Genomic DNA, 18,870 nt, shown 5'->3' with positions numbered 1-18,870 from the left:
GGCAATATCTGTTAAGAGCACTTGGTTTAAAGTTTTATAGTGATGTTGTTTGTTTTGGCTGATTTCTAACTGCCTGTATATCCTATGCATACTCCACTATATACATAGCAGTTTCTTAAACTGAAACCCTCTGTTTATGGTTCTGATTTTACCTGTTGGGAATCCACCCTTATTGATTAACTATGAAGTCATGCATGCTGTGGCATCCTTCACTATGCTTTATGTGAAGTCACAAAGTACATACAAGTTTATTATTGGATTGGTAATGTTATTCAGTTATTGCTAATCCCACTAATCAATGCGATAGGATCAGTCCTTTAATACTCAAATGTGATCCATAATTTAATACAACCAATAAAACCACTTTCGATAATATTGCATTGCATCTGTTATTTTGTCTTGTAGATTTTTTTTGGCATCCTTACATCTTGTATCCTTGTGCTTTTCTTCTTTCAGAGGGAACGACTTCGTCAGGAACGTGAAGCTACTTTATTAAAGAGTTCGGAATCAAGATAGAAGTATCGATTACAAATTTTTTTTTAGAATGTTATACTCGTTAGGTTTTACTCAACCTAACAAGTATAACATTTTTTGTTAGGACCGGCCGCTTGCCTCGACCTATCTTTCCATATTGACTAGTAAAACGAATAATGTTGGCAGTGCTGCTATCCACAAAATCTGAAGTAGCCAATAAAAATGGAGCCAAAGTTGAGATATGTCTCAATAACGCACTCTTTTTCCAAATGAAATTGGGACTTTGACCCACTTCCACTAGTCTACAAGTCATAACTTCTCTATTCCATATATCATTTCTTTATATCATCGGAGAAATCTGGAATACGTAGGTTGTAAGATACGCAGCCAGCGCGTTAAGATGGAGGGGCTTTTGACAGGGTAAAAAAATGTTTTACCACTCTCCTCGTTGGCGATTAGCCACCACAATCCAGTTTAGATTCATCTACTCCTTCCTCCTCCTCGTTGGCCTATTCATCTCCTCGTTAACTAACCTTTTCTCCATAACCACACCATCGTTCTTCCTTGTCCTCTTTGGGCTAACAACAACCACAAAGCAATTTCTGCAATCGATTTGTTGTTTTCAGTAGTAATCACAGGATTCAGTATTCCGTCGAGGCAACAAGCAAAAGGCACGATCGATGCAAGAGTTCGTGATGCGACCAGAGCAAAAGCGGAAGTTTCTGCAAAAGGCACCTAACGGTCCGTTTGTGTGAAATTACACTATGCCCCAAGTTTGATTTTATCCTTGCTCCACGTATACTGGTTTGACTGGCTGTAACTTTCAGCCTGTGCATTCCAGCCTCCTCCTATATCATCTCTGCTTTTGTGGAACTGACGAAGGCATAAAGCTAGATATTTCTCCCGTCCATGTATCTTCCCATGATCACAGGAAGGCTACCCATGAAAGCAATACTGGTCCTTCTCCTTCTTGTTTTGTGCACTGCAGCTTGCCACGCTAAGGATGATCCTCATCACTGTGAGCCTTCTTCCTGCGGCGACATCCACAACATAAGTTACCCTTTCCGACTCAATGATGATCCAAACAAGTGCGGTGACTTAAGGTATAACCTGTCTTGTGAGAACAATCTCACTGTATTACACTTTTATTCAGGAAAATACTATGTGCTTGCCATCAATTATGGAAACGCCACAATCCGAGTTGTGGATGCCAATGTTCGCAAGGGTAACTGCTCTTCAATCCCTCGTAATTCGTTGGCCAGCTATAACTTCAGTGATGAGGATCCATACAGCATTTATATATGGAAAGGTGCCAATTTGTCGAACTCGGATATGTTGGAACTGTCAAAGCCTATAATCTTCATGACCTGTGAAACTCGGCCTGTGAATTCGTCTCTCTATATGGATACTGCTCCTTGCATTAATGCAAAAAGTGGGCGTTCTTTTGTTATCACTGAAAGCTTAAATGTCTCGGATTTGTGGGATTCATGTCGCATACAGCTGATGGTCTTGATATCATCGTCGATTGGGACAAAGGACATGAACAGTTCCTACATAGACATCCACAACGAGCTGCTCTATGGTTTTGAACTTTCATGGTTGAAGAGGTATACACAAGGTCCAAATTGGTCTAGGTGGTGCTATTTCGACAATGATACCAACAAAGTTAATTGTAGTAAGGAACATTCTGTTCTTCAAGCTTTACCACAATTATTTATTTTCAGTTTATTCAGAGTTGATAACTTGATATTTATGATGCAGGCATCTGGACTTATCCTACCTATGCAGGCACCACCGTCTTGGACTTTATAACAGGTAAGGACTATGTCAATCCAGCTTATTGTTTTCACAGCAACTTATAATCAACTCTTAGTATAACTGTTCCCTCTCTACTTGCAGATATATTCATGCGATTCATTTCTATATTTCCAATGGCAGGTGCGTTTTATCCTTAATTTCTTTTTCTAGAAGCAACCTTGATTAAATATTTTTAATTTAACGAAACTTCATTCTTTCAAAGAGATAAAAAGTCTTTTTCAAAAAAAAAAAAAGAGATAAAAAGTCATAAACGGTTGAATAATTGATCTCAAGTGTAATTCTAGCACGGGACTAAATTATTTTCCTTTAATTACAGTATCTTGGTGGATTTTGGCAGTGTTTTCAAATGCGAAAGCGAGGCGAAGGCGACTGCCTAGAGCCCCGCAAGGCGAGTGCCTCAAGGCGTTAAGGCGAAGCCTTTCCCGTAATTATTATAATAATACATTACATTTATAAATAATATGAATATACTTAAATAAGGTTCTAAATAAGCACTCTCATAACATTAAATTCAATAATACATAAGTTCATACTAAATTTATTCGAAAATAACAACTGCACTTCATTTCAAGAATCCATATATCCCTATATTTCGATACTTCAAACCAGAAATTAAAGCCATATCACAAAAAAACTCACACCAAAGTCATGAAGAATCTGAGTTCTTTACCTCAATGAAGCAGTCATGGAAAAAGAGACGCAGCAACTGAGCCGAGACATTCCTCTGCTGGCCGTAAATCCAAGCCGTCTTCGACCTCAAAATAGAACTCTCGTGGTTCAATTAACACCATGAATTGGACATTGATTTCATCATTCAAGATTAAACACATTAAAAAGTCAATGACAACTCTTCCTATATTTCAAAATTGGTTGCAAACAAAGAACTCAAATACGAGACTAGAATTACAATTAAAGAACCAAAATTCCTCATACCCATATGAGATGCAAAGGAACGCACCAACAGACCAAGACTTGAATATGAAAAAAGGAAAAAAAAATAAAGAATCAAGCTAAACAAAATTGAGATGGAACCAAGACCATCGGTTCCTCAATCAAACCAACACTTGAAGAAGAAAAAAGAAAAGAGAAGTGAAGTGAGATTGCAATTTGTACCTCGTAGATCCACCAGCCAAGCATCGCACCCACACACTCGTGTTTTCACTCTTCCTCCTGCGCTGCGTTCTGAAATCTGAATTCACTCTAGGGGTCGATCTGTTTTGGGGGTTAAAGAGAGTAAGAGACCAGAAGATAAAACGGTGCCGTATGGGGTCTTAAAAAAAAAAAAAAAAACATCAAAACGACGTCGTTTTGACGGAATGAAAAAGAAAAAAAAAAAAACCTCGAGTCGCGTCTTCTTCTTCTTCCTCGCCTTCCTGCCTGAGGCGCCGCCTCTGCAAAAAGAGCGCCGCTCCGTCGCCTATTCGACCGCCTTTCCAGCAGCACGCCTCATTTTGACCCGGCGAGGCAATTTCCGGTCGCCCCACACCGGAGCGCGCACCGGGCGGGCCTCGGCAACGCCTTTGAAAACACTGGATTTTGGCAAAGCTTGGACTCGGAATTCCATGTGTGCTTGTGTTTTTAATCTTGAAGTTGAAAAGACGACATTTATCAATGTACAGTGTTATTGAAGAATTCTTACAGAGTCACAACAACCTCATGCCTATACGGTACTCCTACTCCAACATCAAGAAGATGACTAAAGGATTTAAGGATAAATTGGGGGAAGGAGGTTATGGCGCTGTATATAAAGGAAAGCTTCGGAGCGGTCACCTTGTTGCTGTTAAGATGTTGGGAAATTCCAAAGCTAATGGGCAAGATTTTATGAATGAAGTTGCTACCATTGGAAGAATTCATCATGTAAATGTGGTGCGACTAATTGGCTATTGTGCTGAGGGATCAAAGCGTGCTCTTATATATGAGTACATGTCAAAAGGGTCTCTTGATAAACACATATTTCCTAAGGAAGGACTCATCTCCTTAAGTTGCAAGGAAGCATTTGAAATTTCCCTAGGAGTGGCCCGTGGTATTGATTATCTGCATCAAGGATGTGATATGAAAATTTTGCATTTCGATATCAAGCCACACAACATTCTTCTTGACGAGAAGTTTGTTCCCAAGATTTCAGACTGTGGTCTAGCAAGATTATGCCCATTAGATGACAACAGTTTAACTTTGACCGCAGCAAGAGGAACCATTGGATACATAGCTCCGGAATTGTTTTACAAGAATATTGGAGGTGTGTCAAACAAAGCTGATATCTATAGTTTTGGAATGTTGTTGATGGAAATTGCAGGGAAAAGAAGGAATTTAAATGCACTTGCAGCAAATACGAGCCAAATTTACTTTCCTTCTTGGGTGTACGACCAGTTCAATGAAGAAAAGGAGGTGGAAATTGAAGATGCCACGGATGAGGAAAAGAAACTAACAAAGAAAATGCTCATGGTAGCATTGTGGTGTATACAAATGAAGCCTAGTGACCGTCCTAATTCGATGAACAAAGTAGTAGAGATGCTTGAAGGAGAAGTTGAATACATTCAAATGCCTCCAAAGCCTTTCCTATATCCACAAGACATGCCAGTAGTGGATGATGAAGATGATTCGGAAACAACTTTGACATCATCACTGCCATTGAAAAATGAAGCTCAAGAGTCAATTAGTTCGATTCAAAATCCAAATTAAAGGAAGTGATGTACTAGTTAATATTTGTATTCACAATGGAGCAGGCATTTCATATCATGCAGTAATTAATAAGTGTTCTTCCATGCTCCGCATATACACTTCTTGTACAACTTTATTAATTCTATGCTCTCTATTTTTTTTTTTTTTTCTGAAACTCTTTATGTGTACTTTGGATCAGCCATTTTCTGGGATTTCCTATTTTAAACAAGGACTAATTTCAGTTTATCCCCTTGAGGTTAGGGGTCGTCATCATGTTAGTCCTTCTAGTTTCAATTTAATCAGTAACATCCCTGTACTCTCAAATTTAATCATCCGTGTCCAATTTTTGGACTACCATCCAAATTGGACGTTAAATCAGTCCAGTGGGCCCCCTTTTGGGGGTAAAAGGGTCATTTTCGCACAATATGGCTCCAAAAATCTGAAAATTGTGTCTTCAACCTATGTACACCAAAGTTAAAATAAGTCTATAAAAACAACAACTAATTTGGAGCATTTTTAAGGGTTATCACACAAATCTGGGCACACGTTGTCTTTAGCATTAGCATTAACAAATCTGGGCATATATAAAGTGAATTGAAATAAATGGTACCATAATCTACTTTTTCCCATCCTTTGCATTATCTCTGATTCTGCTAGAGGACCTAGTCGGAGCTGCTTGCTTAGAAGATGATGATGGCTTGGCTGGAGGGTTAGACCTTGTTGTAGCAGGAGGAGCTTTAGCATTTGCTGGAGCTGGGGCAGAAGTTGCTGAAGCCTTTGGAGGTCTACATTTTGGCTTGCCTGAAGCATTTGATCCTTTTCCTGCTGCTGCCTTTTGTTCATCTCTCTTTTTCTACAATAAGAGACACCAAATTGAAAGAAAAAAAAAACCAAAAACGCTCATTATTCATGTAAGGGACATCTTCAGACCAACACACAAACAAAATGGACATAAATGCAACACCCAAAACCAAAAACTGTTGAACTTTATTACCTTCAGTTTTTCTGCCCATATCTTTACCTTATGCCTCAACTCATTCTTCGTTGTAGGTCTCTTTCTCTGAGTATTGGACTGCAACATATAAATACATGAAATTAGTACGGAGTCAGTTGTAAAACACAAGTCAAAACACAATGCAACAAGGTTGAAAGTTCATACCTGAGTTTCAGAAATTGATGCATCTAACTTCCTCTTTTCATTTTGGTTTCCTGAGGTCTTATTCTTGGCTGGCAAGTGTCTATGACAAGTCTTTTGGTTGTGTCCAACTTGACCACATTTTCCACACTTGAGAGACCTCTGAACCTTGCCAAGCTTGATACCACCAGCTTCTGCCCTCTCAGATGCATCCTTCATCCTCTTTGTCCTTGGCCTCCCTGGCTGCCTTGAGTACTGTGGGGGAAGGATTGGGGGTTCACCACTTGTTGACCATAGATCCATACCATTAATAGGCTTTATTGTATTGTTATAAATGGCCATGTAGATCTTCTTCATGTAACATTGGTCCACATAGTCTTCGGGGGCATGTCTCATGAAATTTGCTGCTGAAATTGCATGTTTACATGGGATGCCAGTTAAATCCCACCTCCTACATGCACAGGTTCTTGCTTGCAGGTTCACCACATGCTTGCTTCCTCCAAAGCTTTCAACCTCAATTTCTGGTCCACCTGATCCACTAGGAATGCAATCGATTGCTGCCTTAACCTTGTTTTTCTCTAGTATCTCCCTAGGTTTGGGGCAGATTGTATCTTCATACCTGAGCATCTTATCCCTCCTCAAATGGATCCTTTTCATCAGGTTAACCCTTATCTCTTCAAAACATGTCACAATCAGCTTTGCTCCTAAACATGACAGGACTCGCCCCGAATTTCACCCTGAAATCCGAGGTGGCCCTGCGGGGCCCACCTTAGTGATAACTCTACCAAGAACTGGTCGAGTCACCCCTAAAGTGGACTACCCAAAACAGTAACCCACAATAGATCAGAGCCAAACAAAGAAGTGCGGAAGCTATTCGTCAACTATGCCTCGAACCATGTACGCCCGACCTCAACTAATAGCGCCTGCAAACTGGGCATTAGAAACCGAAAGGCCCAGGGGAAAGTAGACGAAAACGTTAGCGTGAGTGGACAAAAATAAACAATTTAAGAGAAAAAGGATTTCATACTTTCCCACATTTATTTCATTAAAAACCGATGCATGCAACAATTAGAAAACACATTTAGATTTAAATCCAAGAATTCCAAAACGATAAATCGACTAGCCTCGCTAGTCACCACATTCGAAAACTATATCGTAAAACCGAAATCTCGTTTCTCAAGAAGATAAGACCAGCCCCGCTGGCTATAATGAAAATCAGACTAGCCCCGCTAGTCAAGCAACGATAAAATATGGGGAAGAAGTTTCACCATACGAAAGAAGGGAGCCTCCCAGGCTCGGGTCGGAGTGTCCCACACTCTGGAGCATCCCATGCTCTGCTCTTACTCACCCACAAACACATAGTAAGCAGGGAGGAGTACTAATAGGCTAGCTAGCAATAAATATGACGACCCAGGTATGGCGGGTAAAAATCATACGAAAAATCGAAAATCAGTAAGGCTTCCCCATAAGTCCCGCGAATAAAGAAAACACGGGTACAATTCCCAACCGTACCTGGAAATTCTCGTAGAAAGTCACATAAATCTACAGCGTGTCCCACACGCTAAAAGAATAATTAGATCATCAACAAGGCATTCCCAATGCCAAAACCGAAAGTCGATAAATAAATAGGAAAATAAATTCATCGAAATCCCATTTCGAAAATCTTTCCAAAAATCTCAAATCAACGAATAGAGAATATATATTTAATTCCGGAAATTACCTCAGAAAATGATTCGTCGAAAATCAACATAAATTATAAATTCGAATCCGAGCATAACAAATTAATATCCAAAATTCATAACCGGAATAAATCATAATTACTTCATGAAAATCATTATTGAAAGCAAATCCACGTGATAAATCGAAATAAATTTCCGAAATCCATTCGTATGCTCGAAAGTAATATATTAATTAGGTAAAGCATTAATTCAAGAAAATAAATGCATGCATCATTATTTATTTTAGGGTTAATGCTCATTCACCCCAAATCCTCAAAAATACTTCTCATACACCCCAGTGTATTATTTTTTTTCCTCTTTACACAACTTTTTCCTCTTTTTATTCCTACCTACCCATCTTAGCAAAATCCCTTCCAGTAGTACCCTTTCCTAAGTGTCCTTGTCAGTTTGGTTTCTTTGCTGTCTATTTTTATTTGTTTAAAAAAAAAAAAAAGTTTTGATGAAACGTGGTGGGCCCATCAGAGTTTATTCGTTTACATATATATACAGACGTTGCAATCATCCTCTATTTCAAATGTAAACAGTACAATTTACTATTCAAGATTTCAATCATTGACAGACTTGAGCTAAATGCTATCTGTAAAAATACTAGCACAGAACTGCATAAGGAAAGAGAAAAGCTGAGAAAATTGAAAGAAGAAGGTCTTCGTAGAGAGACTCCCAACTACTGGGATATCATCTATAGACTTCAAACCAGAATTTATAAATTAGAAGAAGATATTGATAACCTTTTATATATTCTGGAAGAGGAACAAAAACCTCTTGATTATTTGAGGATTGGTTAGATCCGCAAATCACTGGTATCAGAGCTTGTAAAGAGCTCAGCAGGGGAATCCCCCAATGGGGACAATGTCTGATTTAATAATAGAGAGACTGAATTCTCTATTAAAATCTTCTGATGAAAAATATCAGATCCTGCAGAGGGAAATATCTAGATATCAAGAACATCTAGAAAAAAATCCTGTTATAATCCACCAATTAGAAAAATTGGAAAACAAACTGGATTATATCAAAGATCTTCCAAAAACGGAAGAAGAAAAGCTAACGAGTGTTAGTAGAAAAATCAATGAACAGCAAAAAACGCTGGATTCTATGAAAACTATACTGAAGGACAAGAAAATGCCTACAGTAAAAAAGAAGGCTAATGGATTCAAACCATTAGAAAGACCAGAGAATCATGTCCCAAACTTGATTTTTCTGGATCCCTCAACTAGTTCTACTAGTATTCGGTATGAAAAGCCGAAAGAAACTCGAGATGTCAAGATAATGAGCATCTTCGGGAAAAAGAAAGGAGTACAACTCCTAAATGCTGAAGAATTTGAATACAATGAAATCGAGCATGAGGTAAAAAACGCCTCAATTCCAAAGCTAGATTTCAAACAAATATACAAAAGGGGAACATTTGACCTGATGGATAGCCTGAAGGAATGGATGGATTTCAAAACTTTTTAATTAGTGCGGAATAAGTTTAACAATTAAACTACTAACTAAACATAAAATCCATTCCTTTAACCCATGATCTTGGTTTATTGTGATATGTATATAAACATAGCATGCATGGTAAGGAAGAACAAAGAGGGAGTTTATGTTCTACTCACCCTTGGAGCGTGATTTTAATCCGATCCAAGTGAACCACCAAAGTTCCTCTCCTTGATCTCTCCTTGTGTGTGTTTCCTCCACCTTGAAGCACCTTGAATTAAGAACTCCTTCTTATACTCCTTCTTGTGCTTGTAATCTCCTCCTTGATGTAACAAGTAAAGCCACAAAAATATATGGCCTCTAAGGATCTTCACCAAGTGAATCAAGAGATGAAGAAAGATGAAAGAAAAGAAGAAATTATGCAAGTGTTCTTCTTTCCTTTAATTTCTGAAAAATGGACCAAGAGAGAACTCTCTTTCTCTCTCTCTAATCTGAAAATAATAGTGTGGAGACACTAACTTTTCTTTGTCCATGCTTTCCCTTTTATATAATAGGAAATAACTCCAATTACTAAAAGAAAAATATTGACTTTCATAAAGCCAATATTTTGGCTGGTCCATACATGTTATTGGGCACTAAAAATGTGTCTTGGGCTTTCATTTAAATCTCATTTAGTGAAGCCCAAGTCCACACCAAAAAACCCGACAATCGTTTAGGCCCAATAGGTTCGGTTTTACCCGAAAATCCTAATTATGTTCAAATAATAAATCTAATTAATTATTTGCTCATAACCAACTCTTGTTTAATCTTCTTCATATACAATCTCAATGATCCACTTATATGGTGTGCGATCTCTTAGGTTCTAATTAACAAGGCAGTGAAGTTTATAGAAACCATTCTATTTTGTTTACGAATCAAAAACTCCATTTTTGATTCTCCCTTGTTATTAGGATAATAAATGTTTATTAATCCTCGGGGACTTCACAAGTCATGAGTGACGTCTTGCAACATATCATGACTACCCTAGTTAATGTAGAATGACAAAGAACCTATTCAATTGGAATTACAATACAATACGGTCCTTCTCTTACACTATGTTCTAAATCACATCATCGGGGTATGGAATTGATATGTCAATCCCCTAATGTGATTTTCATTCTTATGTGATTCTTAGAATGTGATTAAAAACTCCTTTTTTTAAATCTCATTCAATGCTTTGGCCAAAGACTCATTGAATCACATCTTTGAACATACACCTTATTTACTTAAGGATAGAGATTCCTTGTTGTACACTCACATGTCTCCATGACCGAATTGATTATACCAATGAATGCATCTATTATATCCATTAAGGGACACAATGTTATTGCATCATCAAGAGATAATCCATTCACTCATAAGACAACTATGGTGTCTCAGGTCAAATGACTAATTTGTATTATTGCAATTTAGAGTTCAAGTTTGACATGTAAGTAAGACTCCATACAAGAACTCTAATGATCGCGTTCAGTATACTCTTTAAGTTAAGAGCACCCACATACTTGTATTAGTGTCTCTACACAAATGACAAGAGACATATCATCCTCCATATTGAGAATACATAGTATGTGCTAGTCTTTCCGGATTATCAATGTCCAAGTGATAATCCTATGACTAGGAACCTTTTAGGATAAGAGTGTGAAAGAGTAAATGTCTCACACATCTAACTCTTTAGATTACTTTCTCTTTAACTCATATTCCTTGGACCTTGTTCAATCAAATATTAAGTATAAGCAATGAACAATAAACTTGCCCTTTTGAATAATAATAATTACAATAATAATTACATCAAAATGATTGTTTTAGGACACAATTCCTTCAATCTCCCACTTGTACTAAACCCAATCAGCCATGAAACGTACACCCATCTTCTCAAGATGTTGTTCTAGCTTTGCTTGTGATAAAGGCTTAGTGAATGGATCTGATATGTTATCAACAGATGCTACTTTGAGAATGTTAACGTCTCCACGATTAACAATCTCCCTTATGATATGGAAACGTCTTTCGATGTGTTTGGATTTTTGATGAGACCTTGGTTCCTTGGCTTGAGCAATTGCCCCATTGTTGTCACAGTAAAGTGGAATCGGTGACTCAATGGTAGGAACAACATCAAGTTCAGTGATGAACTTTTTCATCCAAACTGCTTCCTTTGCAGCCTCTGCAGCTGCAATGTATTCTGCCTCAGTAGTGGAATCTGCAGTAACGCTTTGTTTGCAGCTTCTCCAATTTACTGCACCTCCATTCAAGGTGAAGACAAACCCCGATGTGGATTTTCTGTCATTCACATCAGATTGAAAATCTGAGTCTGTGTATGCTTCCACTTGCAACTCTGATTGCAAATCACCACCTCCATAAACGAGGAATAAATCTTTAGTCCTTCTCAAGTACTTAAGGATATTCTTAACAGCATTCCAGTGTTCTAAACCTGGATTGGACTGATATCGACTAGTTATGCTTACGCCATAACTGATATCAGGTCTTGTGCATAGCATCGCATACATGAGGCTCCCTATTGCATATGCATATGGGATCTTGCTCATCTTTTGCACTTCCTCAATCGTTTGTGGGCACATTTTCTTAGAAAGGTGAATGCCATGTCTGACAGGCAGAAAACCCTTCCTAGATTGTTCCATGTGAAATCTATTCAGCACTTTGTCTATGTACAAGGATTGAGATAATCCAATTAATCTTTTTGATCTGTCTCTATAGATCTTTATTCCTAGTACATAGGCAGCTTCTCCAAGATCCTTCATAAGGAAGGTCTTGGACAACCAAACTTTAATTGAAGATAACATTCCTACATCATTCCCAAAGAGTAGGATGTCATCTACATAAAGTACAAGGAACACAACAGCACTCCCACTGACCTTTTTGTAAACACAAGGTTCATCCATGTTTTGTGTGAAACCAAAAGATTTGACTGCATCATCAAAACGGATGTTCCAACTCCTTGAAGCTTGCTTGAGTCCATAGATGGACCTATGAAGCTTACACACTTTATGAATGTCATCTCTAGACGCAAAGCCTTCAGGTTGATCCATATAAAGCTCTTCCTCAAGGTTGCCATTCAGAAAGGCAGTCTTTACGTCCATTTGCCATATCTCATAATCATAGTGAGCAGCTATAGCAAATAATATCCGAATGGATTTAACCATGGCAACAGGAGAGAACGTATCTTCATAGTCAATGCCCTCTCTTTGCTTATAGCCCTTTGCCACCAACCTAGCTTTGTAGGTTTCTATTTTACCATCTGAGCCTATCTTTTTCTTGAAGACCCATTTGTTTCCAATTGGTCTAATACCAGGTGGAGGGTCAACGAGAGTCCAGACTTGATTGGTATACATAGAGTCAATCTCGGATTCCATGGCTTCTTGCCATTTCTTTGAGTCAACGTTTGACATTGCTTCATTATAACTAGAAGGATCATGCAGGTTTTCATTGTCACCAAGGAGATTTAACTCCCCAAGGCTTTCATGACACAAACCATACCTCTTGGGAGGTATCCGGATCCTACTAGATATTCTTGGAGTTTGTGTTATAGTTGGTTCAGGAAGTTGTTCAACGGGAAATGAAGTGTTAGTTTGTGGCTTGTTGGACACTTCCTTGAGTTCTACCATTTGTTCAACATTTCCATCAAGGACATAGTCCCTTTCAAGGAAAGTGGCATTCCTGCTAACAAACACCTTTTGTTCTTCAGGTTGAAAGAAATAATATCCTAAACTATCTTTAGGATATCCCACAAATAAACACTTGCTTGATCTAGCTTCAAGCTTGCCTGCTTCTAGTCTTTTGACATAAGCTGGACAACCCCAAATCTTAATATGATTGAGACTTGGTTTCTTCCCATGCCACATCTCATATGGTGTAAGAGGGACGGACTTGGAAGGCACTCTATTTAACAAATAAATTGCTGTTTGAAGTGCATATCCCCAAAAGGATATAGGTAAATCAGTATAGCTCATCATGGAACGAACCATGTCTAACAAAGTTCGATTTCTCCTTTCAGAGACACCATTGAGTTGTGGTGTTCCAGGAGGAGCTAATGAAGAAACAATGCCTTCTTGTTTGAGATAATCAATAAACTCATTGCTTAAGTATTCGCCTCCTCGATCGGATCTTAGAGCCTTAATACTCTTGACGGTTTGTTTCTCAACTTCATTTTTAAATTCTTTGAACATTTCAAAGGCTTCAGATTTGTGCTTCATAAGGTATATATATCCAAACCGAGAATAGTCATCGGTAAAAGTTATGAAGTATGAGAATCCACCTTTACTAATAGTGGACATGGGACCACATACATCGGTATGTATTAGGCCTAAGAGTTCTTTAACTCTTGTTCTTTGTCCACCATAATGTGACTTGGTCATTTTTCCTTTTAGACAAGACTCACAAGTAGGCATAGGATCAGATCCTAACGACTCTAAATATCCATTTTTGGATAATTTGTGAATTCTATCTTGGCTAATATGACCAAGCTTAAGGTGCCACATCTTAATGGGGTTAACCGTTTCCCGAGATCTCTTAGATCCCAAAACATTTTCCTTCATACAATTAATACTACCATCTAAAGCTAGATGAAAGAGACCATCAATAATATTAGCATGACATATCATGCGTTCATTAATAGATACAAAACCACTTAGTTTATCAAAAACTACTCTATAACCATCCTTCAAAAGCATGGAGATGGAGATAAGGTTCTTTATACATATAGGAAGATAAAGACAATTATTTAACTCCAATGTATCTCCTGATGGTAACTTCAAAATATAAGTCCCCACGGCTTTGGCGTCAACTCTTGTGCCATTTCCAACACGTAGGGTGATTTCTCCAGCTTTAAGCTTCCTTGCTCCCACTAGGTCCTGCAACGAAGTGCAAACATGGTGAGATGCACCTGAATCAATTATCCAAGTGGAAGTATTATTAACTGTAAGTATTGATTCAATCACATTGATCATACCTGCTGTTGAAGACTGGTTCTTCAAGGATGCAAGATAAGCTTTGCAATTCCTCTTCCAATGCCCATCCTTGTTGCAAAAGAAACAAACACCTTTTGGTTCCTTTTGTTCCTTCTTCTTCTTCTTTTGGACTGCTCCTTTAGGCTTTGCCACTTGTTTCTTCTTCCCTTTGCCCTTGCCTTTGGACTTGGAAGAAGAAGCGACAATGGCCACACTCCCACTCTCTTTCTTGATTTGCTTCTCAGCTGTTACCAGCATATTGAGAAGATCAGAAAGACTATGATCCATTTGTTGCATATTATAGTTCATTATGAACTGAGAAAATGAATCATCTAGGGAGGATAGAAGAAGATCTTGAGCTAGCTCCGCATCAAATGCAAATCCAAGGTCTTGAATTTGCTCAATAAGGCCTATCATTTTTAGACCATGTTGATGCACAGGAGCACCCCTCACATGCTTTGTCTTAACAAGCTCATTGACAGCTGTGAATCGCACATTTCTATTTCTCTCACCAAACAATTCAGTGAGATGAAGTAATATAGAACTGGCGCTATCCATATTCTCATGTTGCTTCTGAAGTTGTGAGTTCATGGATGCAAGCATAACACATTTAGCTTGCGTGTCATCATCCTTATGCTTTTGATAAGCAACACGTTGCTCATCGGTTGCATCTTGAGCCAATGGAGTGTGAGGAGGTGCATTTTGTAAGACATAAGCGATCTTATCGAATGTCAATACAATTTTCAAATTGCGGAGCCAGTCATTGAAGTTTGGGCCCTCAAGACGATTTTCATTGAGAATTTTAGTGATAGGATGTCCTGACATATTGCAGTCTACATAACATAAAATAAAAGAAGTGAGATTGATTTTAAAACCAAGTGACTCGGGTCTTAAGAATCAAATGGCACCCTCTCACTATTTTAACAAATTCCAAATCCCTCAAGGAATTCGAGAGTATAAATTAAAACTCTTAGTGAGTATGGAAGACTCATTTTCATTAAGCCAACCGCATCATAATAGAACTATAGGTCAACTTAATTTCCATGAGAGGATACTCTTATCCAATCACATCAAATGTGAATATCCATAACTTTGGCCTCTAAAGTAAGTAAGTCTCACCATAATAGGATATTGATAAATTACTCTAGTTAAGCTATACCCATCATCTCATGTAAGTATAGGGATCAAAAATTAAATCTCATCATAATAGAATATTGACCAAGATTTGTCCCTACCTTACAACATCAAATGTTGAATAACCTCTTTTTAATGCTCCTAGCAAGAAATACCCCCGTTCGGAATGATATTCACATGTAAGAACATCTAATAGGAGATTACAATGTTGGAAGGCCACAAAGAAGCATTCATAATGTCTTCTTCGTTTTTCAACTTAATATCACTTTGAGGGAATTTTAAGGTCTCATCTTTAATAATCTCATTAATAACAATCACATTGCATTTGCTTTGATCCTAATGCAATCACATTTTCATTATACTTGATCTATAATAAAATACTCCCACTTAATTGTTTTTCGGAAAAACAATTTGATTTCATCAAAAACATTTTTCAAATGGAATCATGGGAAGTATAAAATTACTTGATCAAGTGCAACGAACATGCAATTATAATAGGTCACATAGGATGATTATGGACTTGTTGTTTGATCCAACATGAGCCAATATGTTGGATCAAGGTCATGTTTGGGTGGTTGATTTTAATTACGCGTAACGATTACGAAAATTAAATAACTAAGCTAAGCTATTACACTTTGCACTTGAACTTATTTCAAGGCTTGATGACTTCAAACTTCTTCTTTGGATCATCATCATGTGCCTCCATCTTCGATTACAAGAGTGGATAAGGGGCATACAAGCTCCCATTTAAATTTAATCAAACTTGAATAAATTAAATAAGCTACTTAGTTACACAACCAAATGAATTAATCAAATTAATTACATAACCCAAATGAATTAACTACTTTAATTACATAACCACATTCATTCAAAATGAATAGTCGGCCAATCTCATGCTCAATTATATTAGGCCATAGTCCATAATCATCCTTTAATTAACCAAGATTAATAAGGTTAATTAAACAAGCATATTTAACTCAATCAAAATAAGTTAACCACTAAATTACTTTAATTTAAGCAAGTAAATTAGTTGAGTGATTTATGAGATGATGTCTTACATCATGCATCATTAACTTTTGGTGAGTAATTTAGGGGATAATGTTTTACATCATGCATCACCAACTTTTGGTGAGTGATTTAGAGATAATGTTTTACATCATGTATCACAAACTTTTGGTGAGTGATTTTAGAGATAATGTTTTACATCATGCATCACCAACTTTTGGTGAGTGATTTAGAGATAATGTTTTACATCATGCATCACCAACTTTTGGAGAGTTATTTAAAGAAACTAATAATAAAGATGACTAACTCTACCAACTATTTGGTGAGAGAAACATGGAAATGATTTTATGTCATCATTAACTATTAGGTAAATAACAATTCATGAATTTATGGATTAAAAGTGAGAGCAAACACCATGGAAAAATGAGCTAGTTCACAACTAGTTTAGAGATATTCCAAAAAGCTGGAAATAAAATTCCAGCTTTATGTTCTTCCATTGAACACTTGTTTACTTCATCTTTGAAGCCAAAACATGCATCCCCTAAAGCATATATCATCTAACATGTTTCTAAGATTAACATTTTAATTAAGAAACATATAGAACCCCTTAATACATATCTCATATGCATTAAAGTTTCATAAAACTTAAACCACTTCTTACATGTAATTTCTAGAAACCTTTTCTTGCTATCATAAAATCTACCTTACATCACATGCTTCATAACTTTTATGATAAAGCAAATTTTATGATCTAAATTACATATTACTCTAAGCTTAAGAAAATCACATCAACAAACATACTTAGCCATGTTTATAACATATCAAAATTAAGCCAATGGCTCTGATACCAATTGAAGGAATGGATGGATTTCAAAACTTTTTAATTAGTGCGGAATAAGTTTAACAATTAAACTACTAACTAAACATAAAATCCATTCCTTTAACCCATGATCTTGGCTTATTGTGATATGTATATAAACATAGCATGCATGGTAAGGAAGAACAAAGAGGGAGTTTATGTTCTACTCACCCTTGGAGCGTGATTTTAATCCGATCCAAGTGAACCACCAAAGTTCCTCTCCTTGATCTCTCCTTGTGTGTGTTTCCTCCACCTTGAAGCACCTTGAATTAAGAACTCCTTCTTATACTCCTTCTTGTGCTTGTAATCTCCTCCTTGATGTAACAAGTAAAGCCACAAAAATATATGGCCTCTAAGGATCTTCACCAAGTGAATCAAGAGATGAAGAAAGATGAAAGAAAAGAAGAAATTATGCAAGTGTTCTTCTTTCCTTTAATTTCTGAAAAATGGACCAAGAGAGAACTCTCTTTCTCTCTCTCTAATCTGAAAATAATAGTGTGGAGACACTAACTTTTCTTTGTCCATGCTTTCCCTTTTATATAATAGGAAATAACTCCAATTACTAAAAGAAAAATATTGACTTTCATAAAGCCAATATTTTGGCTGGTCCATACATGTTATTGGGCACTAAAAATGTGTCTTGGGCTTTCATTTAAATCTCATTTAGTGAAGCCCAAGTCCACACCAAAAAACCCGACAATCGTTTAGGCCCAATAGGTTCGGTTTTACCCGAAAATCCTAATTATGTTCAAATAATAAATCTAATTAATTATTTGCTCATAACCAACTCTTGTTTAATCTTCTTCATATACAATCTCAATGATCCACTTATATGGTGTGCGATCTCTTAGGTTCTAATTAACAAGGCAGTGAAGTTTATAGAAACCATTCTATTTTGTTTACGAATCAAAAACTCCATTTTTGATTCTCCCTTGTTATTAGGATAATAAATGTTTATTAATCCTCGGGGACTTCACAAGTCATGAGTGACGTCTTGCAACATATCATGACTACCCTAGTTAATGTAGAATGACAAAGAACCTATTCAATTGGAATTACAATACAATACGGTCCTTCTCTTACACTATGTTCTAAATCACATCATCGGGGTATGGAATTGATATGTCAATCCCCTAATGTGATTTTCATTCTTATGTGATTCTTAGAATGTGATTAAAAACTCCTTTTTTTAAATCTCATTCAATGCTTTGGCCAAAGACTCATTGAATCACATCTTTGAACATACACCTTATTTACTTAAGGATAGAGATTCCTTGTTGTACACTCACATGTCTCCATGACCGAATTGATTATACCAATGAATGCATCTATTATATCCATTAAGGGACACAATGTTATTGCATCATCAAGAGATAATCCATTCACTCATAAGACAACTATGGTGTCTCAGGTCAAATGACTAATTTGTATTATTGCAATTTAGAGTTCAAGTTTGACATGTAAGTAAGACTCCATACAAGAACTCTAATGATCGCGTTCAGTATACTCTTTAAGTTAAGAGCACCCACATACTTGTATTAGTGTCTCTACACAAATGACAAGAGACATATCATCCTCCATATTGAGAATACATAGTATGTGCTAGTCTTTCCGGATTATCAATGTCCAAGT

At 37.0% G+C, this 18,870-nt stretch overlaps 2 protein-coding genes and 1 long non-coding RNA gene across 3 annotated transcripts; 1 reads left to right on the top strand and 2 right to left on the bottom strand.

Annotated features, from left to right (window-relative positions):
- The first annotated feature begins 907 nt into the window (after nt 1-907).
- LOC133718282 (LEAF RUST 10 DISEASE-RESISTANCE LOCUS RECEPTOR-LIKE PROTEIN KINASE-like 2.3) lies at nt 908-5,063 on the top strand. The gene is made up of 5 exons (XM_062145096.1): nt 908-2,149; nt 2,236-2,289; nt 2,374-2,412; nt 2,609-2,628; nt 3,835-5,063. The coding sequence occupies exons 1-5, from the start codon at nt 1,384-1,386 to the stop codon at nt 4,969-4,971; spliced, it is 2,016 nt and encodes a 671-aa protein (XP_062001080.1). The 5' UTR covers nt 908-1,383; the 3' UTR covers nt 4,972-5,063.
- LOC133718292 (uncharacterized) lies at nt 2,721-3,823 on the bottom strand. The gene is made up of 2 exons (XR_009850225.1): nt 3,632-3,823; nt 2,721-3,504 (listed from the first exon to the last, which is right to left on the bottom strand). It is a non-coding gene; the product is annotated as an uncharacterized LOC133718292 (long non-coding RNA).
- Nucleotides 5,064-13,910: 8,847 nt separating the features above from the next.
- Nucleotides 13,911-14,598, bottom strand: LOC133714188 (uncharacterized). Its single transcript, XM_062140273.1, has 2 exons — nt 14,243-14,598; nt 13,911-14,144 (listed from the first exon to the last, which is right to left on the bottom strand). Exons 1-2 carry the CDS (start codon nt 14,547-14,549, stop codon nt 14,119-14,121), a joined length of 333 nt encoding a protein of 110 aa, XP_061996257.1. The 5' UTR covers nt 14,550-14,598; the 3' UTR covers nt 13,911-14,118.
- Nucleotides 14,599-18,870: the final 4,272 nt, after the last annotated feature.

The sequence above is a fragment of the Rosa rugosa genome, chromosome 6 (assembly GCF_958449725.1).
Source record: "Rosa rugosa chromosome 6, drRosRugo1.1, whole genome shotgun sequence".
Taxonomy (NCBI): Eukaryota; Viridiplantae; Streptophyta; class Magnoliopsida; order Rosales; family Rosaceae; genus Rosa; species Rosa rugosa.
Note: the sequence above shows the minus strand (reverse complement) of the source record. Positions and strands in the feature narration are given on the sequence as shown.